Source organism: Homalodisca vitripennis, chromosome 7, assembly GCF_021130785.1.
Source record: "Homalodisca vitripennis isolate AUS2020 chromosome 7, UT_GWSS_2.1, whole genome shotgun sequence".
Lineage (NCBI taxonomy): Eukaryota > Metazoa > Arthropoda > Insecta > Hemiptera > Cicadellidae > Homalodisca > Homalodisca vitripennis.
Window position 1 is genome coordinate 67,429,348 of NC_060213.1, and position 24,590 is coordinate 67,453,937.

Below are 24,590 nucleotides of genomic sequence, written 5' to 3' on the forward strand. Positions count from 1 at the left end.
TAAGTGCAGGTATACTTTAACTTCAATAGTTAAATGTAATCCCAATCATGATGTACATTAAAATATTATTTTAAAATATTAAAATAGCTTTTTAAAATTTTTAATACTTGTTTCACAGGACCTTCTATTCTATACTGTAATTTAATGTCAACTGTAACAAATTTAGATAAACTTTATACTATATATATATATATATATAATGCAAAAGTATGTAAACATTTATATATATATATATTGTAGATAGGATACTTCACATTTACTTGAATTTATTCCAAAGACAATTCCTTCTTGTTGCAATGACTGCCTAATCCCTTTAATTTGGATTTTAAAAATATTTACATACTTTTGCATGTTGACTTATCTTTAGGTATAATATTTACAGTTATAACCATGAGCATTGCGTTTCAATTAAAAAATTAAACTTAATGGCTTATATGTTATCAGTTTTTATGAAATTTGTTTATACAATGTATTGGAAAATACTAAGCTACGGTTGTTTTAGTAATCCTTCAATGGATAAGGACGGAATTATGTTTATTCTTGAATACCCCAGACGCTACAAGAATTATAACTTCAAAAATATTAAGTGAAATAAAACTTTACACGATAGGGAGAATAAAGAAATTTATACCAAGAACTTCAACCGTTAATATACAATACAATGTAATATCTGAATATATACAAACTTCTCAGGAACTCGGAAAGCGAGAGTTCATTGTATTCCACATTTAAGGTTCTATAGTCTTATGTAGCAACAATCTATATGGATTTTAGAAGCTAATGATTTTAATAGGCTGAAAGCTTTTAATGGTGATAAGCTCCCTAAAAGCTCCCAGTAACCATTCGTTCGACTTTAGAGATTGCAGAAGTTCCAGAAGATCAGAGTTTCCACAAAATCTGCCGGATCTGTTAGGAAAAAGGAGTGGTTCTAGAAGACAAAATAGGCGTGTAGATACATTAGGTCAGGCACTACCTAAAGCTGTAATGTTGAAGTTCTCAATGACGAAGAATCACACAATCTTTACTATCATCATACATTCCATAAAAATAACATTTTCTGTAAATTTTATCTGTTTTCTGAATCGATCTTTTACTTAATCAACCCTTGTTTTGTTTCATAAGACCCTCCATTAGGCCACTGGAAATGAGGAAAGACAAAAAATGCTTTAAGGCGTTTGGCCTCTCTTTATTATAAAATAATAAACGAAGATCATTGCCTAATATAATAGATAACTACTAATATGTGGGTTGCAGGGACCTGCGGTGCCTCAGGAACACAATCCACACCAATCTCATGTTCACTTACATCCTGGCTGACTTCATGTGGATTGTCACTATCATAGTACAGGTAAGCCAAAGATTGATGTTATTAATTACTTCACAAAACATAGTGTGTCGTTTGTTCAAAATATTATTTATCCTTTACAACATCTTCATCGCTGTTTTAGATGACTGTACAGATGGATCTAACTGCCTGTGTTTTGCTCATTCTTCTTCTCCATTACTGTTACCTAACAAACTTCTTCTGGATGTTGGTTGAAGGTGAGTGTAAATCTTTTTCTAGCTTAATAAATGTTAATAAAACTCATTAGTATTAATAAATACGCATAATAGATTTATTGTTTAAGCACCATTAATAATTAGATAAATACATTCAAATATATTTTTATTCTGTAGTCCCTCCAAAGTGCAATCAAAAACTTTGTGCAAGTAGACAGCAAACTCTGGCTTGTTCAATCATGTTTGTTTATATTTGTAGAGTGTAGACCCTCTTTATGCTTTGCTATACGGAAGCAAGGAACAAGAAACTAATTCTTCATAGTGAGCTAGCATGTACTCGCATTGCCTTGTTTTTAACTGATAACTTTAATTGCATGTTCTATATTAATTCCTAAACAACTTGTACTACTAAATATAAATGTTTATATTGCAGGTCTGTACCTGTACACACTTGTTGTCGTAACGTTCACAAGGGATAACATCAAACTTAGAGCTTACGTCATCATCGGTTGGGGTTAGTGTCTACTATTGCTCAATAACACCTTAATTCCTAATGACGTCATCTGTTGGAGTCATTGACTAGTATTTTATTACTGAAACACTCTTAGCATCTTATGTCAGTGTATGTGGGAATTAGTGTCTACTATACTACTTCTAAAAACTCAAAATCTTTATTATATCGCCATCCTGTTAGCGCAGGGTCCACATTTGTTATTGGCTGAGTGTTAACGACTTGAGGTGCATTTCTCAACGGGCTAAAGACACTAATTTCTGTCTGTCCATTTAATAAGCCTGCCCTTACGAAATCTAAAAAAAACTTAAATATTTGTCAGGAAAAAAAATTATTTGTATATAAGCAACATTAGGTTTTATGTACTTGTCACTCCATGATGTTTGGCTGTTGGCGATCATTTTTACATTGTCTTATGGGTCACCATGACGGCAACCAGAATACTGTGGAAAAGAATAAATCTGTAAACAAATTGAGTACGAATTAGATTTTTACACATGTCAATTTTATGTACAAAACAGAAAATTAAGTTTAGAAAGTCAATATTAAAAGTCGGTGATAAGATTTGGTTTCAGAGCCCTCTTGGTTTGTTGTCCAGGACCTTTTAATATTATTTGAATACTGTCTTAAACGTAATTGTCACTTGGCAAAGTATCTAGAAACTTATTTAATCTGAAAACTTAAAATTTTTGTTCAAACTTCTTATTTATCCCTTTCTAAGTTATGTGAACATGTTTTTTTCTATTTTGCTGTCCTCTACGTGTCTGTCTGGATGAAATCTCGAAATTAATATATCTAAAGCTCAAATTGTTTATACATGAAGACTTTTTAATTTTTTTTATTAGTAGATTTATTTTAGTGTGAAAACAAATATCTCTGAAACAGTTAAAACTAAGACCATCGATGTAGAGTTACATAGTAATCGATATTGCAGTTCTGGAAATGATAATATTGTCGAATTTACTGAAAGCAGGTGTTTAATTTAAAAAAAGTGTTTAACAGTGTCTTTTTCTATAATGTTTTACCCTTAGGTATCCCGGTGGTGGTAGTCTCTGTCTGGGGTATTGTAAAAAGTTTAACGAGCGTCGAGGTCGACCCTCAGGTGAGTAAGGACTTTGCTTAACCCCTCTTCCCTCCTGACCTTCCCTCATTGTTTGACAAACTCCTAACTTTTGCCAACGGCAGTGTTAATTCTTGTTTGACTTTTTGACCCCAGACGTACTTTATTTTTTCCATTACCTTTAAAATTATAAATTATGAAAACAAATGTGAATGGGATTTTGAAAATGTTACTGATACTCAGGTTTATACAATTTTACATATTGTTGTTTTATATATAATATATTTTATATATATATATATATATATACATAAATAAGTTATTATTTAAAATAATAGTATTTTTGGTTATTATTTATAATACAACTTGTGTTGTAAAATTATATAATAGTGTAAAAGTTTCTATATAACTGTAGTAGTTTATAAGTGTGCTAGTTGTTTTTCACTAGAAGCAAGAAGATGTTGTTTGATCTGAGTCCTAAAAGAACCTTTGCACAATGTACAACTATCAGAGTGTGGGAAATTTTATGCCGCCATCTTATTTTACCCCCACCATTAGAAATAACTGGAAAAATCTAAATTATGTCATTTATAAGAAGGGGATGCTCTCTTCCAGCTTCTTGTGGTGGAAACGGACAGGGGAGACGATTCTTCTTTAAGCTCAAGCCTGCAAACACCTTAAACACCCTTTCTTGGAAGCCCTACCCACCCCAGTCATCCTTCATATTAAACCAAAACTATTTTTATTTCTTCTTACACCTAATATTAAAACATATAATAGTTGCAGAAAAAATTATTTGATAATGCAGAAATTGAATTTGGTAAGCTAAGTTTTTTTCTTAAACACTGAATGATGGAGTGGGTGGGCTACTTTCATGTTACATGCTTTGTTGTACAACGACAAGGATGGAGGACACGTTGAAGTCTAAAACACTGTCACCGAATCTGTGATTATGCTCTTGTTTAGTAAACTCAACAATGCCCATCGTGTACATTAAGATATTCTTGTGGTCAATAGGTCCAGAGCCGCTACGCAAACTGCCCCTGGATGACCCCTCACCCCTACGACTGGATCTACCAGGCCCCTGTGGCTGCCGTACTTGCCATTAACCTGCTCTTCCTCTGCATGATTATGTGGGTAAGCTGATCATATTTTTCACGATTTAATAGTAACTTTTATTAAAAACTGCTTAAATATGCGTACAATTCACGAGGTATTTGTTGGTTTGAAACGTGTGAACCCACTCTTTGAATTGTATAAAACCTGTTTTTTGGAGGTTGTTGAATGGAAATTTAATACAACCATTACAGTATTTTTCGTAACTACTGAAGAAATGCTATAGAATTCATAATTTCCCAATTTACTTTCCGTTTTTCCTTATTCTAATTTTTTTAAGAACCTGCGGTGCCTTCAATGTTGTGGGAATGTGATATATACTAATTTAAATAACTAGACTTATTCTAATCTGATTTTTATACACCGAAAGGAAAGTTTTTAACCATTACATAACTATGGAATTGTTATACGTCAACTTTGCGAGAGTAGAAAGTACCACTATTTCGTTAGAAACATTTCTGAATGTATTAATGGAGAAAAATTCATATTAGATATTTTAGTAAAACCAAATAACGTATATACATCTATGGAATTGTTGACTATTATATTTAAATTGCTGTATGATTTATTAAATAATATAAGTTAATATTAATAAAAACTGCTGGATATAAATGTGTTATGTTATAAAAAACGAGGGATGACATTCACTGATTTTTGAAGTTAGTTTAAAATTAGCCAAATACAGAGGTCATTACACTACCTAATATTTTAATTTGTTATTTTGAGTATATTAACTGATACAATTCACCCATTCCTCTAAATGTAAAGCGCTGGTTATAGTATTCATCGTTAAAGTAGCAAGAGATAATCTAAGAGGAGTGAGTCGCTGCCTTCAATAATTCAGTTATAAGCCGCGCCGCAACCCACACCGTGCCCTCTCGTGTCAGTGTAAACAAACAGAGGTGACGTCACTACATAGGGTTTCGAAATGTTAACATAATGGTATTTACTGAAACAGTAATGTTATCACTGTGCTGCTTTTTCTATATTATGTCTAATTACTGTAAATTATGCTTAATTCTACGTGACCTTGAGTACAATTGTAAAAAAAATAGTTTTAATAAAAAGGGAGGCGCAATATAACTGTACTCATATCGGTACAATATTATTTTAATAATTGTGCTTGAAAAAAAAAAAATAAAAATAACAAATTTAATTGATACACATAATACCACTTTAATTATATTATGTCTGTTCTATTTCCTAAAATTAAAAAAAAAATATAGAATTATTTAAATTTTTTCCAAATAAATTCAATTATAGCTATTGATATTTAGTTGCAAAAGAACGTGTAAAATACTGTAGTTATTTTAAACTAATGTGGGTTTTCCAAAATATTTTAAACGGTCCATTACGTTTTATTTATTGCAACTATAATTTTTATGTATTAAGATTAAAATAAAATTGTACACCTTAGTGTTTACTATAATTGCATATAACTATCTATACGGCTAGAGTTACTACTCCCCAAGCCCCACAGGTAGTGGCGGTGACTCGAGAAAGTAATTAAGTTAGAGTTAACCATTGATGGGGAATTATCGGCTGCTGTTCTTAACACTGTTATAGGGTGAACTCTTACATTTGGAAAACGGATTTATCCACATAAAATTCCCATTTTTCTATCTATATTAGTTTTAAAACTAATCTATATTGTAACCATGCTGATAATGCAGCCTTTGAGTGTAAAATAAAACATAAATATAGTAAAATTTATGTTTATCACTGTGCATTAAAACTGTAATACGAGTATAAGTAAAAATGCACAGCAAAAACTATTCTTTTAATGCTTACAATAATTCATCTTACACGTATATAATATGCAAAATTTCACGTTTGACCTAAGGACTATAATCAACATAATTAAAGTCACATTAACCAATATCTTAAAACTTTAACTCTTTATATGTTTTTCCTTATACTTTTATTGAATTGTCTCACAAAGATGTAGTTGTTATCAAAAAGCCTCTACTGATATACTACCGATTACCAGTGGTTAAAATTGAACATATATAAAGTTGTGTTATTAGTTTACACAAACATACCGTAGTCATAAATGAACAGAATGTTGGTTACTTACACATTTTTCATGTTAGTAAAACACAACCCATTAGTAGGGTACCAACAACGCAGTGTAGTTGACAGTTATCCCATGACAACCTAATCATACAACATCGAACGTGGCTGCTGCTTTAATGGGTGACCACTGAGTAATCCTGCCCTTGCAAGGAGCTCGCTGGGTCGGTCATTGTTGATGGCTGTGAAGTTTCCTAGATGGATTCTTAGTCCTAATTTGCCTGGTGAAATAAGACCTTTTTAATTCTTTGTTTCAAGTTTGTTTTTGAGGATGGAAGGATTGTGAAGAAAACAGGATTTTTTTGGCATTTGGCATCGTTCAGTGATAAAAAAAGTTCGAAGTTGGTAGGTCTGCGAATGCAGACCTATCGTGACCTGTTCTCTGTAGTTCAATTTTAATAATTAGTGCTGTGTTTTGTTTCTTATTATTTGAATGTTTTAGATTAAGTGACGTTGATGCATGAGATTACAACGCTCTGGTATGATTTGTTTATTTTAACCCGTTTGTAATTATGTGTTAACTATTTACCTGAAGAAGAAGTCGGATTGCAGATTTCGAAACGGAGTTATTTATATCACTAGACGATGGCAAATTTCAAGAAATATCTTGTTTCCTTTACATTTTACCTTCTTTTTAAAACTGATAATAAAATAAATTAGTACACATTTTGAGTGTAATATATAATTTTTTAAAGTATAATTCTCTCAATTAGAACTTATTATGAATTGCAGATCGGTGTGACTGCTAAATCATCTCCACGATAACAGTCCGACTGTCATAAGGTCAACACCGTGCGCCTGAAACCTTTGCCAGTTTACGTGAATGGAAAATTACTCATTCGTCTCAAAATATGTTTTAACCTACCAACATAAATTTTCATGGTTATAAATAAGTCCACTTGCTTACATTTCCTGTTTCATAGTTTATTTTTGTTGAGTTAATTTGTTATATATTTAAATCAAGCAGATATTATTCAATCATTTCCTTTTCATAGCGGAAACAGCTGGTATTCGATTATGATATATCGATACTCTCTCACTGTCTCGGATTATTTTGGCAACGCTTGTTCTAATATGATTTTATTTACCACAATTAAAGTTGTCGTTAAGCTTTATATAGAATTGACATAATATTAGAAAACTCTTTTTCTAATACTTCGCGGGTTATATGAATCTTCAAATGAAATAGACTTAAATTTAGAAACCTATAAAATAAATAACATTATAAATAACATTAAACATTTACTGTAAACTATCACATTTATATTCTTTTCTACCCAATTCCATTTGGATAAGATTTGTAATGGTTTTATTGCAGATTGAAAAAAAAACACGTCACTTTTGATTAAGGTATTAGAAATTTTGTTAAGAATGATGTGCTCATTGCTAGTTTATTGCGTAGAATTCAAAGCCATATATGAATTATATATGGAAAATATTTACATTAAATTACAAAGGCTGGTTATGAAGGTGCTGATCACGAAGCTGCGCTCAGCAAACACACTAGAGACTCAGCAGTACCGAAAGGCTACCAAAGCTTTACTGGTGCTGATTCCACTGCTGGGTATCACTTATATCCTCGTCATCGCAGGACCTTCCACAGGACTGTCTGCGAACATCCACGCCTACGTTCGAGCTGTTCTTATATCTACCCAGGTTTGAATACGTCTTTTATAGGGTTTCCTTTCCGGAAAATTGTAATGACTGAATAAGTAGGAAAGCTAAGGAACTAGCGATAGAGGGAGAGCATTTTCTTGGAGCATGTGTAACAAAGTTGTATTATGTTAGAGTAACATACGGTTTTTACTGTAGAAAGGATGCTTTAATCATAATTATAATTACTTATTATTATTGTTAATATTACATAACCAATAAATCATATTAATTGTCATCATTCTTTTTCATACAATCGTACATTAGCGTATAGCTGTTGGTTAACAGAAATGAGCTTTTCTTTCTTCCTTTAGGCATATCTCAAATTATAATAGAGAAATTCCATTTCAACATATATTATTAGGGTAAACAAATATGATTAAAAACTATGGTTATCACCTTATGAATACAGTATTCGTCAACACGTATAGAAGTAATAATGTAAATAGTTTCTGAGAGTCGTCTCTTTGAAACAAAGATTTATTTGATATCTGAGTCCTATGTCATGTTACTTATGACTTGAATTCGATTTCCACCCTCTTCCTTTGTTAAGTTAATACTATTGAATTAAATATATGTTTAGCATAATAAGATACTCCAAAAAATATAAATTCTATCTATACATTTACAATATGTATATGTTAATTTTATTAAAACGGAAAAATCATTAAATTATCACTTTTGTAATTATAAATTACTTGTAAAAATATTAACACTATAACTTATTTATATTTATTTATATATTTCTTTGCCATACAGGGTTTCACTGTCGCCCTATTCTATTGCTTCCTCAATTCTGAAGTACAGAACACCGTAAGACACCATATAGACACGTGGAGGGAGGCCAGGGACTTGGGGATGGGCAGGAGGTTCACCTATACCAAGGACTGGTCACCTAACACTAGGACCGAGAGTATCAGGTAGGTTCACTGTCCCCCTTTTCTATTGCTTCCTCAATTCTGAAGTACAGAACACCGTAAGACACCATATAGACACGTGGAGGGAGGCCAGGGATTTGGGGATGGGCAGGAGGTTCACCTATACCAAGGACTGGTCATCCAACACTAGGACTGAGAGCATCAGGTAGGTTCTCTGTAGCTCTGCTCTACTTATTCTTTAATTAAGATGTGCAGTATTCGGTAATATACCATGTACAGGGAGGCCTAATAAGATGGACAGGAGTTACATCTCTACAAAAGACTGGTAGCTCAACACCTGCTCTGAAATTACCATTTATGTTCCCACATTATTGTTTTCATTTAAAGACAATCTATGCTCTAAGAATAACAGTATAACTGAAAAAACAGGTAACCAATTTAAAAAAAAAAACATTCAGATTGTCAAATCTTCACAGATTATTTTAATCGGATGTATTGGTAAAGTTAATTAGTTCATTTCATTCAGATACATTCATAGTAGTATGTAATGTTTTCGTATGTAATTCAATTTAGCCCGCCAGGAAAATAAACCGATTTGTCTGGAATTTACATAGTCTCTATGTCTGTCTGAAGTATAATTCGATAACGGGTTAAGCTACGGACTTGAAACTTAGCACTTAATTAAATTTAATACAGGCAATATCAAGTTTCACGATGAAGGGTAGCGCTGTATGAGATTAGGTGTTAGCAAAGTTTAAAACTATTCACTGTGTGTGTCGGGAAGTAATTGTGCCATATAAATTAAATATCGCATTCATCGTAAATTTTACATAAGAAAAATTAACTTTGTATATGATGCATTAAGGGACTTCGAAAACATATTATTTTGCAAAATTATCTAACTGTCTATCAGTTTGTACGTCTGTTTTCTATAGGATATATCTTAACATGTGCAACACGGAATTCAATTATGAGCCTCATTTTTCCAGGAGGTGTCGCTATTTTTATCCTCATCGTCTGTTATTACGAGATACTAGGTCTGTCATGCAATACCTTGTATTTTAGCAATTTATACTGTACTAAAAATTCATAACCGTCAAGAAAACCTTATAATTACTGTTACAATAAGAAAGTGTTTCCTACAAAGTTTTTTAAAACTTTTTTAAACTGTAAAACATTAGTCTGATATGTCTTACGTTATAATTATTTCATATGTTGCAAAACTGAATTGCAAGTTATAATGAGATAGAAGTTACTATAGTACGGGACAAACAATAGCAAGCCTGGCCGTTTGGGTAATTATCACTCCCCACTACGAGCTTGAGGCGTTGTTCTAATGTTATATCTGTTGATCTAAATATGAAGTGAAGCGACGAATTCCCACTTCGTTACGGTTGGTTACATCCGATATGTACATGACGTTCAATTATACTGTTTATTTTTATTTTCTTAATAATTTTTGTTCGCGATTTGTGTCATTGTGTAAATTCTTGTATGCAATAAGTAATTTAAAACGTGAAGGTAAAATCTTAGGAAGATAGATGAGAAGTAAAGATAAGCAGTAAAGATTGCTTGGTTGTTGAATTAAATCGATTATCTCATCAAGATTTATTCTTTAGTTACAGCTGAAAAAACCGCGCAACAACGCGATTAGTGATTTAGGGATGGTTGTAGTGATGTAGTGATTTTTCCACTACAACGCACCATCGCATTTTGAGTTGAAACTAATTATTTAAGCATTTAATTCCTTGTAAAATAAATGCACATCTTATATTTCCATAAAACAAAGAAAGAAGGCTATCTAAATTTAAGAACGAAAACATTCAATATTGGGTTGAATGTTTATAGTATGATTAAAATAGTATAACTTATGGGTAAAATGCGCTTATGAATGTTGTATTTTACTGTAATTTTATTATAGTTTCATAAAAATGATGCAAACTATAAAGTAAAGTATGCTAATACAATGGTGATACTTTAACACATAGATGCTAACAAAAAGAAAACTGTCATGTTTCTTAGACTTTGCAACACCAAGGGCACCAGCAAGAAGAAGTTTCGCAAGCGTCAGATGTCTGTGAGCGAGGCGACCACGATGACCGTAGTGGGTGGAGTGCTCAACAAGGACGCTATTTCCAGAACCAATAATGGGTCTACGGGTCATGGTGTGCACACCACTGTCATTGCCAACTATGAAAGTATGGAAGAACACGCGGTCTAGCAGAGGGCAGGGCCCTCTGGAAGTGTGAAGGGCTACGGGGTGGTCAAGTCCAACAGAAGATACTCCAAAAGATAAGGGAGAGAGAGTTCGCAGATGGGGCTGAGTCGCAACGAAATGTGAAGTGAGAGTTAGAACATCAGAGAATATGAACCGGTTATATTCGTTATTGTCCTATAATATGTGCGTACGTCTGTTGAAAATTATGTGACTTTTAAAATTATTGAGCGATTCTTTAACAGTACTGTACCAATACATTTATTCTCTTAATCTATTTACTTTTTCATACGAATATAACTAATCAAGTCATGCAGTTTGATTTAAAGTACGTGTTGTGTATCGTAAAGTAAAATATAGGTCAAAAATTAAAAAACAACAATTCAGGTATATTAAACTTATAATTAAAGTTTGACAACTATTATTTAATAACAATGTTTGGTTACGAGAGTGTAAAATTAAGTGAATGTTACTTTAATCAAAAGAAATTACAATTTTAACTAAACACTATCTGTTAATTCAATATTTTTTAATACAACAAGTACATGATTAATAGTACAGTTTCTTCTTTTGTAAAATAAAAAGAACCAAATATTCATCTAAACTAAAATATTTTTTTAGTTTTTGTATATGAACAGATTTTGTGTTTCTGGCATTAATATTATGTTAGATAAATAACCATTTTTGCATATAAATTCAAAAAGCTTCAAAAATATTCTTACACAATCTTTGCTCAGTAAAGTATCTATCGTTTATATTAAGTGATATCTGACGGGTTATTACTTGCTTTTAACTATGATTACCTCTATAAATAAAAAAGAACACAATTTACTCAAAATCTATGTTGCAATGAATGGTCCAAAATATTATCGGCAACCTTACTTCACCGAAATTATTTATTAAACTAGAAAAGTGACTAAAATGAGTTTAAAAACGTTAAGAAACACGTATTAGAATAGAGGTAAATGTACTATGGAGTTGGGAGAATTATAATTATTTGAAAATTATTAAAACATTTACTTTTAAGGTTATTTAGCAAATATAATTTAGAGCCTACTCATTCAGAGATCTCTGTGGGTGTTATACCATTATTAAATTTAAAAAACCTCATAAATGAAATAGTAGTTAAATGGGCTGAGATTATTACTTCCTAAAGTAGCAGGTTCTTTGGCTCATTCGCAACCCCCTGAGTTTAACGAAAGAAAAACATTCCTCAAAATAGTATCTTCATTAAAATATTAAAATTATAGATGATTCTGCCACAAATAGTTGAAAGAACTAAGAATATCACAGAATTAAATGTTTGGTGAAAGCAAGTCCTAACGAGATACACGGACCTATACTGAATATCGGCTAGATTTATTTCCCCCGTACTTGATAACTATTTTGAAATGAAGGAGAAACATAGTCTACGACTTGTACAGTCAATTCGTCTAACCAAACAACTAAAGTGTGCTCTAAATGGGTGCCCTGCGTAACTCGTAAACATTACAAAATATGTTACTTAATACTTATTTATAATGACCGTGAAATAAAAATTAAAGTTGGTTATTTATTGTGAAACATGCTATCGTAAATTGCTGGAAATGATCTTCTAATCACTTTGATAAATATTAGAGTGTTTAATCTGATTGCTTGCTGTTTATAAATTCTCTAAAAGCTTTTGAAAACTAAGTCTATTTACTTTTTTTACCTACTTTGTATGAATTGAAGAATTATGTAATAAAGCCATACTTGACTGACCCCCACTTCAGTAATGTGTATAAGAATTATAATTAAGGTTTTATAACACTCAAATATGATCAATATAAATTCAGTGTAAATATTTAAGTACTGTTTATACCACCCTTACCAATACTCATGAAAGATATGTTGTTTTGTAATAAAATGTTCTAACATATTGTTTATTTTATTTTACCATCCTTCATATGTGTACAAACATTCTAGTCTGGAGTATTTAAAGTCTTTAAAGATGTAACTTTTCCTGAGCATCATAGATCGAAGGAGAATATGGCTGAGATGTGTTTATGTTTTTATTGTTGTACTGCGGCAAGACAGCTAAGCTGACTTTAGGTTAATTATTTAATTGTAACGTTAGTCTACACTATATCAAAACTATGTTGAAGCCAATACATTTCTGAGGTTCTAATCTATACATTTCATTATAGTTTTTGTCTTTAGATGTGATAGAGGGTGGGGCAGAGGGAATTTCTTATTCAGAAATTACATTGACAAGAAAATAATAAAGACATTCATTTATTTCTTGTCATATCATAAAATAAAATATTTAAGCTTAATTTTTACGTAGTTTTAAAGATTACATAAGGTAGATGACTTCCATTTTCGTCAAGTCGCTGCCCTAATCGGACTATGAAGATTCGTTAAACTTTTTCCAGCATATTGACCGGAATGTTTGTGAAAACTTCAAGAATGTTATTGTTCAGTTGAGCCAGGGACTTAGGGCGATCTATATAGTCCAGTGATTTTAGATAGCCCCAGGAAAAAATATCAAATGGGGCTAATTTGGAGTGCCATTGGCCGAGTGGTATAAGACGTTGGACTTTGAGTCTGAGTTAGGTTCGAATCCAGTCTGTGACCGTTGCACTTTTTATCAGTACACTCGACCTTGTACTGTATCGATTCTCCTCATTATTCTGTTTGATAAGATCCTCGCACAGGCCTGTGGCCCATGAGGACGGCTAGAGTAAGGCTTAAAAGGGGATAGGCTTCTCCTTTTTTTTAAAAAAAAGAAAGAAAATCAGGCTACCGGGCTGGCCAATTCAAGTCACCTCTTATTAAGATATGGCGTCATGGGAAGTGTTGACGCAAAACTGTAATTGACACACGTGCTATGTGCTCAGTGGCATCGTCCTGCTGAAACCGCACATCCATATCTATCTCATAGTGTCTTTTCGAGAACAATTACTGAATCTTACGAATGTAACGGTCAGGATTCACTGAAACGGCCTGTTCGATTATGGATTATTTGAAGGTCCATAATCCACCATCCCATAAGATTATCCATGGTCATGTTGCTATATTGTTCACACTTATGTGCTAAAATATGGGTATATTATGTGACGTTCATGTTCATAACAAATAATATAACTGGCACTCTTAGATAATCAGTTAAGTATCCCCAAGATCTCCGAAGGCAAATTTATTGGAGGTAATTCCCTACTGAGAAATACACAAAAGGTATATCATAACATTCACTTCAATATGTACTGTGGTTTTAACAGTAAAACAAACTTGCGGGGAACCAGCATGCATCAGTCCAGTTTGTGTAACTTTGCAGACGCGTGATTGTTTTAGAAATAGTGTAGAGTATGTTTACTGCCGGCGGGATCGGGTAAGTTACAAAGTATTTGGCCGTTGAATACCATTCTAGCTTAAGTGCTTTTTAAGTTCTGTCACTAAAAGATGGCTTGATATTTAAAAGGCACTCATGCAGTGTGACCTGAAGTCTGTAAGTTGTGTTGTAATGTATGATGAAATTAAGATCCATAGTTTTAGTGTTTTCTGTTTTGGTAGTTTTATAAAATAATATACGTACTAATCTTACCCTTTATTAATCATTGCAGTTTTTTAGTTTTTTTTAATTATACAGGTATGAATTTTATTACTTAATATTAGTATATTACTTATGAACTTCTTTGATAATTGCTTGTTTGTTAGAGTAAAGGAACAAATATTTACAGGGTGTCCCATTTCTCAACCAGCCTTTTGAGTTATTATTTCCAAACTAAATAAAAACCAAAATATAGATGTTATATTTGAACTTTCAAAAACTATTTAACTACTCGTACATCCACCATTTTGTATTTTTATTTACTATTTTTAGTTTGAGGACAGCTTACCGTAGTAAATTTAAAATTTGTATATGGTCTTATACCCTGCCTGATTATGAAAAATTTAGAAAATATTTTTTAAGCTATTTTTTTCAAAATTTAAACTTAAATGTATTAAAAATAACACATTATACAAATGTAACCGTCATTACGCTATTTTTTTTCAACCCAATGCTACCAAGTTTAAGAACATCTGTTCATAAATGAGAGAGATAGTTTGTTTTTAAAAGGCGAGTGCTAGACAATTTCAAGTATCACTATGTAAGCGTACAGCTAATTAGCTACAAAATCAGCTTTTTACATGTTAACTACCTATTAAGTTTAGCTTATAATAATATTAAGTTTTCTTACTGGTGTAAACCAAATTTAAAAGGACTTCCTAATAATCATAAATGTTATCTCAAAATCTTTTAATGAAAGTGGACCATTTTTCTTTATATAAAAACAACTAATTAGTCTCAAACAAAAATAGATATTTTCAATTTATTGCTACAGCTACTGTAATTAATTTAAATTAGAAGGATTAACTTAGAAATAGGTAATTTATATCTGAAATTAACAAGATTTTAATAAAATCATAACATAGTTGAAGATGATTACAAAAACATGGATTTTATTTTGCAACATCTGTACGAATTTCGTAAGATAAAGTATTAGTAATAAAATTTTCTTATTAAATTTTCTGAATAAAAAAGACGTGTAACAAAGTTACAAGCACAAAGGAAGATACCAACAATGTTGTTATGTACTCTACCTAACTTAATTCGAATTTGTTAGTAAGCTGCTACACGTGGTAGAAAACAAATTATATTTTACTATAAATTCTTTAAATTGTATGAACAAAGGTATTGAATATATTATTAGTAAACTCTATTAATTTATAATTTATTGTATAGGTTATTATTGGTATTTAAGAGTAATATACCATCATACTATTTTTATTTTCTTTGTGAGTTTTTTTGTGTATATACAAGATATATCCTATCAATACAAATTATGATAAAACTAAAACTATATAAAAAAATGAAGCCCTATGCCAATTCTTTATTTAAGATATAGACTATGTATCATTCAGTGTCACCCCCATCTTTGAATAGGAATTGAGTAATTGGTTACATAGTTAAATTTAACATTAAAAACTGTTTTCAAAACTAAAAGGAACATTAAAATTTTCAATGCAACACTGCTAAATGCTTCAATGCTAAACATTAATAGGCAGTTAAACACCAATTTTTATAAAGATACACGTTTATTTTGGTAATTGCATACCACGAGTAATTGAGTGAACTTTATTTCTAAAATAGAGTTCCTCAAAAATCTCTAGATATTTTTCTGTGAAAATCATCATCTACTAGTGAATAGAAGACCAGATATCATTGTATGAGAAGGTGAATGAAGATAAAGGATTCTCTGCCATAAAGTAGATACTAGTTTACACGCCACATGGGCAGGCAGAAATAGTACAGAATGGTTCCAAAGTGAGTTCCAGTTACCAGCTCAAAAGTTAGTCTTTCACGAAAGGTTTTAACTTTATGGATGAATATTCTAAGCATTGTTAATATTATATTTTTGCTACATGGGTTTTAGTTTTACTAATAAGGTCGAAGCAGCCTTTCTGTAAAACAAAAGAAAAATACTAGAATAGCAGAAATATAACTAACAATTACAAGAAATGTTTTCAAAGACTATTTTTTTATTCATTAATTTCTTATTTGTCATCTAACCTACAATATAACGAACCAATAATATATAATAACAGCAATAATAACAAAAATATAAGTATAATTTTGAAACCTAACAATAAAGAAAATTCACAACAAGAACATGTTATCGTATAACATGAAACGTGAAACGATCAAGGTAATGCAGATAAATCTCTTTGGCCTATTCTTTTATCATGGTTAAAGGTTATTTAATAATAATCTATGGTTCCTAAGGGACATAAAGGAAACAAATTTTGTTTGTCGTAGTATGGATTTACACAGTTTTTATATGAGAGAAGTGTCATTTACATCCAATATAACTACCGATGATAATTGGGAGATACATTTACCGCACTTGCGTTATCCGTTAAATTAAAGCACAAATTCATGCATTGAAGAAGGGGAACATCTTTAATGTTTTTACACATTTGCTAAAGTATATCCAAAATTTGTTAAACAAAGTTTATTGAGAAATATTCCCACCTAAACAAAAAAAGGTATAATGTTACACTTAATTTAATATCAACGCAGACTTTGCCGCTACAACAAACTTTCCGGATCCAACATTTCAGTGTGTGAAACTCAGTAAACAAGTAATTGTTGCTCACAGAATGTATGCTATGCTCGGAACCGGGTGAGTTGCAATGTATTTACTCGTTGAATAGCATGCTAGCGTAAATGCTTTTCATACCGTGCCATCAAAAGTTGCCTTAACTTTAAGAAAGGCGGTCATGCAGTACACCCTAGAGTCATATTGGATGTTATCTTATATACAGTGTGAAATTTAATTAAAAGTTCTTAGTATGTTCTATATTAGTAATTTTATAGTATAAAATGCTAATTCAATATTTTGTCTGTTATGAACTACTCAAAATCAGCATATTTTAAGTTATAGCGGTATAAATTTTATTATATACATATAAAACGTGAATGAATGAACAATATGAATTTTAAGAGCATCCAAAACGAATTGTGTTTCCTGAAATAAACTAAAATGGTTTCGGTTTACAAACTTTAATAACATCACAGCTAAGCCCTGGATCAGCTGGATCCCCTCATGTGAAACGTCTGCGGCGTTAGTAATCTTAAAAGCTGGGATTTCTCACGACGTCCGGCACTCAAGTTTTATAGCTTCCGAGATTTTCCTGGCTCCATAAAAATGAATAGCTAACTTAACAGATAAATTCGTAAATTCTATAAACTTAATAACCTTTTGTGTATACATATATGTCATTTAGTTCCTGTTTCTATCTTTGGAAGTATCATTTTCAAATAATATTATTTTATATATTTCTAGATAAATAATAATTCACAATATTTGAAGAACTACTTATGGATTATTAGGACATAAAATAGATCAAAATAAAAGTTTTAAATTATCTGACATTCCATACATTCCATAACGTAAGACATATGAATTATGGTTCAAAATTGTTGTTTTAAAACAAAATATTGGCCTAATATAATGAAACAGTACTTAAATTAAATAAACTTAAAATAATCGTTTTATCTTTAGTTTGTTATATTAATATATTTGACTAACAAGAAAATAAAGAAAAATTAAATTAAAATACACTTTTGTAAAAGTGTAAATTGAAGAAATTTTAAATTTTATTTGGATACGTGTACAGAACGATAAAAGTCAAACTGTGTTAATGAGCACAAACCGTAAAATGTTGTTGCAAACTACGAGAGATTTCATTAATACTAAAAAACCTGTATAATTGTTACATAAAGTGACTTTACCATTGTGAATAACCAACATTGAAAAGATAGCGTTAGCCGAAAAGAGATACGGCTGCACAATTGTATTTAAAATGAACTCGGCATCAAAACTTCTCGTTATACAAGAGAAGCAAGTTTAGAATGTTAACACGGAATCGTTCCATTATGTGTTCAAAATAAAACGAATTTCTATGTTTTTGTATAAAGTTTGATCCATAAAACATCATTATTTTAATTATTTTAGAGTAAGGTTTTGTTGTTGTGTTACGTTTAAATTTGTGCTTCCGCATACACGATAAATATAATTAAACTTTGTGCGCGTAATAAAAGCGAAAATAGAAACTAATTCTTCTGTAACAGCAATGCCTCGTTTTAATTATTAATATAGTATTTAAGTGCTATAACACATGAAACCAGAAAACCTCTTGAAACGTCTTTCTATGGAGATAAGTAGAAACTCTACAGTGAACTTGGGTTTTGCTAAAGACGTTTAGGCAAAACAGAACAAGCTTCTAACGTCGCTGAACATTTTGTGCTAGGCTACTGAAATGCATTGATTTGCAAAACATTCTTTGCGTGAAGCCGATCCAGCAGGAGACACTTAGTGAGATCGATTAACAGATTAACATTGAGCTTTGTCAAACGGCATTATCTGTGTTAAGCGATTTTCGATAGACGAATCCAGTGTGATCCTTTTCTAGAAATCCTATGTTGGCAACAATGGGATATCCGGTACGTCAATGGAAGGAACGATATTTACTTATACACCTGTACCAAAACCATTCTACTCAACTTAGAACTACTTGGGTTCCCTAAATAACTCATACGGGAGAGTTGGCATAAAAACTTATTGATGTTCAAGAATATAGAAGATATTTACTCACAATAGAAGATGCTGAACATGATTAAATCCATCAAGTGATGAAAGTTACTGTAGAGGTCATTACTTGAAGTAGACTTAGCTACGAATATAAAGGTAATGCTCCTTTTATTAAGGACGTATAATAATTCAGGATAGACGGCAAGTCAAGATGAGTGAAGTGCCGATGGAGGATCGCCCAGCAATGCCCTTGGGCGTCTCAGGACCATTAGTGGAGCAGTACCTTACGGAAAGACCAGGACCTGATTTGATCCCACTCCGAGGAATCAGCCGAGTTACAGGTCCGATGATGAAGAAAATCATTATCAGCACGGATATGATAGTCTGGAATGTAGTCAATGTAAAGCGGCGGGATTCAGGGTTAGGTAGGAGGCATCGGGTCTATCTCAACGGACAAAGTCAAGGAAGAGACGGGACAAGGAGAACGGCGTGCGGGGGTCAGAGAAAGGAGCAGCAACTTACTTTTCTTTGCAGGAGCGACCGATGGTCCTCAGTATAACTAATGTACTGAGTTGTAATCATTTTCGAGAGTCGAAAATAATAATATAATGTTCATGTGACGAACCAATTAAATGGGTCCCTACGATAAGAACACTGAGACAATCAATAACCGATGTAGAGATCACACGAACATAGAAATAAACAGTAAATACCTAATACATAGAAAAATAACGAAGAGTATAAATGAAACATTTACACTTTTCGATCAAAACGGATGTTTTTGCTCTACCATTTATTTTTTAAATAGAAATTTCTAGTTTTCAAATACTCTACTTTTTATTTAATCCTCTCATAAATATTATACATCCTATCAAAGCCTTCAACACAAAATTATGGCAACGAAGTATTCTATAATGTTTAGGAAAGTGTTACTAGGCAGTGAAATAAGCTAGAGTAGAACCTGGTATTACAGTTGTCATCATATACTTTATTGTGGTTATTGTAAAACAAAACTGAAATGTAGGCTACCAACGTATATTCGGTGGGCTTATGTTAGATAAAGCTTTTGGGGACAGATATTCACACGGTGAGCCAGTCGCACACACCGGACGCTGGTTTAAAACAAAGTCGACCAAGAGTAATTATTAGGGATTACTTAAATCGAATGGAACAGGATTCACTGAAACCACGTTTATTTTTTGTTTAGTTTAGTTTTACGTTTGTTGTGACATTATTAAAACATGTGTGATACCAACCACCGTTGTAACATCTGTGTCATGTGGGGACTACCTAATATACAAGCTGTTAAATACCATCATAGTGGATTTTAATTTTTAAATAATGTCTTACAACAAATAGATGACATAGATTCACTATAAAGTATAAGTTTTACAACAAGTGCGTAACGTTGAATAATTAAAATTTCTGCCTTATATCTCTTACATTTAATAATTCTGAGTGTTGTCTAAGGAAGGCTGGGAAACCCAAGAACCTCTACCCACCCAAACAAGGTAAAAGATACGTGTCGTGCAGCAGGCCTTGATGAAGCTTCTTAAAAAACTTGAATTTATTATCTTATTACTTTAAGCCACGATAAGTAAGAGGGTTGAAGTTCTTGCTCTTGTTGTTGCTGAAGGTAAATATTTGTGAAATTTGATTTTGAACTGTCTGTTTCAAATTGATTCTGGAGAAATATTCGATGTATGACTTCAATTCAATGAATGACTCCACTTAAAATTTAGTTTTTTTATTTCGATCTGATGTAGAGAATCGTAGTAGTAGTGTAGTATTGAAAACCTTACGCGAAATTCCAAGACTATAGATCTGTACGTTCTCGAAATATAGTGAGGAAAGGCAACAAGAATTGAAATTATGCCATTCCTCGATTAGTAGACTTCGCTGACGCTCAGTCAATGTATTCTTGTTGGGAAATACGCTATTATCAGACATTAACCATTGATATATCAGTGAAGACGTGTGATATACACAGGTCCATGATGTGCAACATTTCGTTGTGTGCCCAACACCTTCCCACCAATGAAAGTTATTGGTGAAATTTCCGTGCTTTGAAAAGTTTGTACTTTTTCATATTTAACGACCAGTGTAAAGAAATCGTGAGGACAAAACATTAAGTGTCGGGCTAATTTATTGGGTGCATTTAATTTAATTTATGTTTACAAAAAAGTTTGAAATTTATTATAATCGTTTATGGTACTGATATTCCCAACTATCAGTGTTTTAACTTGCGTTTACATAATATATTTACTTTCCATAATATAAATAGGTATGCAATCAAACATCTTATAATACTCAAAAGGGATTTTTCAAAGTTAAACATTATAATTTCCTTATAACAATTATACTACATACTTTTTTCCAAATACGTGGACTGTTAAAATCAAGACTATCAGAATGAAATAATTATTAAAAGCAAGGTTAATAATTTATTATTGTTTTGAAATTTTTTTCTTATCCATTATTGATAGTACCTATTAATAGTTGTTGCAGTCTAACATTCTACTTCATAAATAAACACAATGATTTCCTAGAAGCATTTGATAGTAAGATAAATTTACATCAAACTCTTATAATTAATAATGGGAATCGAACACCATAACAGGTTCAAGCTATATTTTATTCGTGAACTTGTAGATAAATGATTCCGTTAAAATTACAAGAAAAAGAACATACGTGATTTATTAAAACCTTGACTTTTATTTTGTTTACACCAGTAATATAAAACTGAAATGAATGCACCTGCAGATTTCATTAAACAGCGATTGTTGTACAGATAGTGATTTTAAGATATCAGAACCTTTATTTTTACGTTGTTTTGATAGATAAGCTTATAGTCAACCACGATATAAGCAATCATTAATATAAATATATTTTAATTCCTTCATACTTATTAAATCTAAAGTATCTCATATCTATGTATCTAAGTTTTGTAATGCTATAAAGTTTATCAATAATATAAATAATTAACATCTCAAAATAGTATAGAAATATATTTTTAAAATAAAACTAGTTTAACAGTGAGACGGCAATAGAGTTACATAACAGAAGACCATGTTTAATTACTTTGATTTTTTACTAACTTTAAGGGCCTTCGACTAATTAGATTATGGAAACGATAAAGCTTAACTTTACACGTGCAAACTTGCCTCTAATCTTAACTTCACAGCCACTTCTCAAGTTAAGAGATAAAATTAGCCATTTCGAGTTAGCTTTGCGGTGTACACTGTAGCAGCTCAAAAATAGTTTAATGTGCCTAGGGAATTGTAAAATAATAGTTAATATAATTTAGTTAATTTATAAATGACTATAATAATGATTTCACTGTACAATTACAGTACGGCATTTACAGTATTGTTTATTTTTTACAATAAATGTTGCTTCTAAAGTAATAGGTTTTACTTTGATATTTATAATTGCAAACATATTTTACGTTTAAAAATGATACCAGTTGTTATTTACATCAAAGATTTATATTAACTTTAACTAAAAAAGAAAATATACCTACACCTTATTGTTAAATACTTATTAAAATAAGTAACATAATAATAATAACTGGGTCGGTTAGTAAGGAAACCGTTAAAAATAAACTTATACAAGAAAGTATCGATGGACACCACAGATTGCAACGAAATGGGCAGACAGAAAAAAGGGCGCATTTTACAAATATGACCCAAAATAGAAGGTTTATTCCATGCAGTAAAATATAACTATGTGCCAAGTTTCAAAAGTTTCTAGCAATGTTCTATCTAGCATTATCACGCAGACTGTCTGAAGTTTAAAATTTGCAACTAAATACATATTGCAATTATAACCGATCAAATTTAATCGATTTGAAAAGGCTGTAAATGACAATAAACTGAAATATAAAATAATCAAAAATTACGGTGTTTTAACCTTTGTTTAATACTTTTAACCATTATATAAAACAATAAAAATCTATGAATCAAGGCTTAATGTATTTATTGTTGAGAATACACATCAATACATAACACACATATCTAGTATAACTAATGGTGTGTATATGAAGTACAAGAAAAAATATCTGAATTTTTAATGAAACTACGAGAAAGAGTCTTATACATGGACTCCTTTACTATTTTTTGGTTCTCTAATGTGCAGCTTTGCAATTTATTGATTAGGAATATATAATATAAATCCATCAAACCTTCCAAGAACTTAGTTCGTGCATGAAGTGTAAAGATTAAAAATTATTAGTGAATTAATAATGTCATTAATGTAAAGATTTGAAGCTAGGATGTATTTTTTTATAGGAAACGATCTATAATAAGAAAATAATAATAAATTATTTCTTAAAACCTTTAATGAAGCTAATTTGACTGTCTCTATTGTATTATTTATTCTTTTGTGCACAGATAATCATTTCGGTTAAATGGTTTTCTAAATAAATACATATTTTTTATAGATTTTGCTAAACCCACGTTTTAAAATACTAAATACCTCGGTTCTTTCAAAAAATTTACTTCTTTTATATTTTACTGAAATATTAAGTACATTTTGTGAAAGCAGACATATGTTGTAAAAATTTAATTATTAAATATTATGAACAATTACATAATGGCAGAAACAAGAGGAGAATGTTTTTTTTTCTTGATTTGATAGAGTACACAAAGGTATATTGTATAAAAAGCATCGACTGTTATGGGTTTGTTTAAAAAAGAAGGCTCTTCCAGTAAAAAATTTATGACTAAAATAAAATTTGTACATTTTTATTTAACTATTAAATATTTTTGCAGTATATAAATTGTTGTTAAACAGTAAATCATAATTAAATAATTAATTATTACTTTTTGTCCACCTATACTAGGTTTCTGGTTTGGGCTTTAGTACAAATTTCAAATACTGAAACTATAAAACCCTAGGTTCAGCGAAAAATAATAGAATAAAAGTTGTTTGTTACAATGGCAATTGTCTTGAATGTAAGGAAAAATATCAATTCCCACAAAAAATGTTTCTCAAATAAAGAAAAACCATGTATAAGTTAGGAATTTACACAAATTTAGGTTCTAGCTTTCAAATGCTCCACTGTGTGATGGCTAGACAGACAGGCGAACGGTAAACGACACGATTTTAACACGATCTCATTAAAGGGTCCTCAACAATATGTACAATGGTAATGTAATATATCTTATTAATTTAAATGAGTCAATAATAGGTCATTTACAAATTACTGCTGATTTAACATATAATCAAGATATATTTAAACATACCCACTCCTCTTAATATAGAAATTAACACCAAAATTAATGTCTACCATATTTTACCATACCTGTGTGAATATTTTAAAAAGGAAGCGAAATATGAAACACAACAAAGAATGCTAATATTCAATTATATTTATGCACAGAATTCTGGATGATAAAAAGAAGATTTAATGAGCTGCTTTTTAACGACCACGCTCGGCTTGAAGTATGCACGTTTTTAAGTATCTGTGAATTTTACTGTGTGC

General features: G+C 31.1%; 1 protein-coding gene across 3 annotated transcripts in view; it reads left to right on the plus strand.

Moving 5' to 3' along the window:
- The window catches only part of LOC124365959 (diuretic hormone receptor-like), a 55,771-nt gene extending 42,865 nt beyond the window's left edge, over window positions 1–12,906 (plus strand). For all 3 annotated transcript variants that reach the window (XM_046822110.1, XM_046822111.1, XM_046822112.1), the window contains 8 exons: window positions 1,255–1,348; window positions 1,449–1,542; window positions 1,934–2,014; window positions 3,043–3,113; window positions 4,089–4,208; window positions 7,731–7,916; window positions 8,673–8,833; window positions 10,814–12,906. In XM_046822110.1, the coding sequence (XP_046678066.1) occupies window positions 1,255–1,348; window positions 1,449–1,542; window positions 1,934–2,014; window positions 3,043–3,113; window positions 4,089–4,208; window positions 7,731–7,916; window positions 8,673–8,833; window positions 10,814–11,012 (1,006 nt within the window). In that variant the 3' untranslated portion in view covers window positions 11,013–12,906. The remainder of the gene's footprint in view (window positions 1–1,254; window positions 1,349–1,448; window positions 1,543–1,933; window positions 2,015–3,042; window positions 3,114–4,088; window positions 4,209–7,730; window positions 7,917–8,672; window positions 8,834–10,813) is intronic.
- The last annotated feature ends 11,684 nt before the right edge of the window (window positions 12,907–24,590 follow it).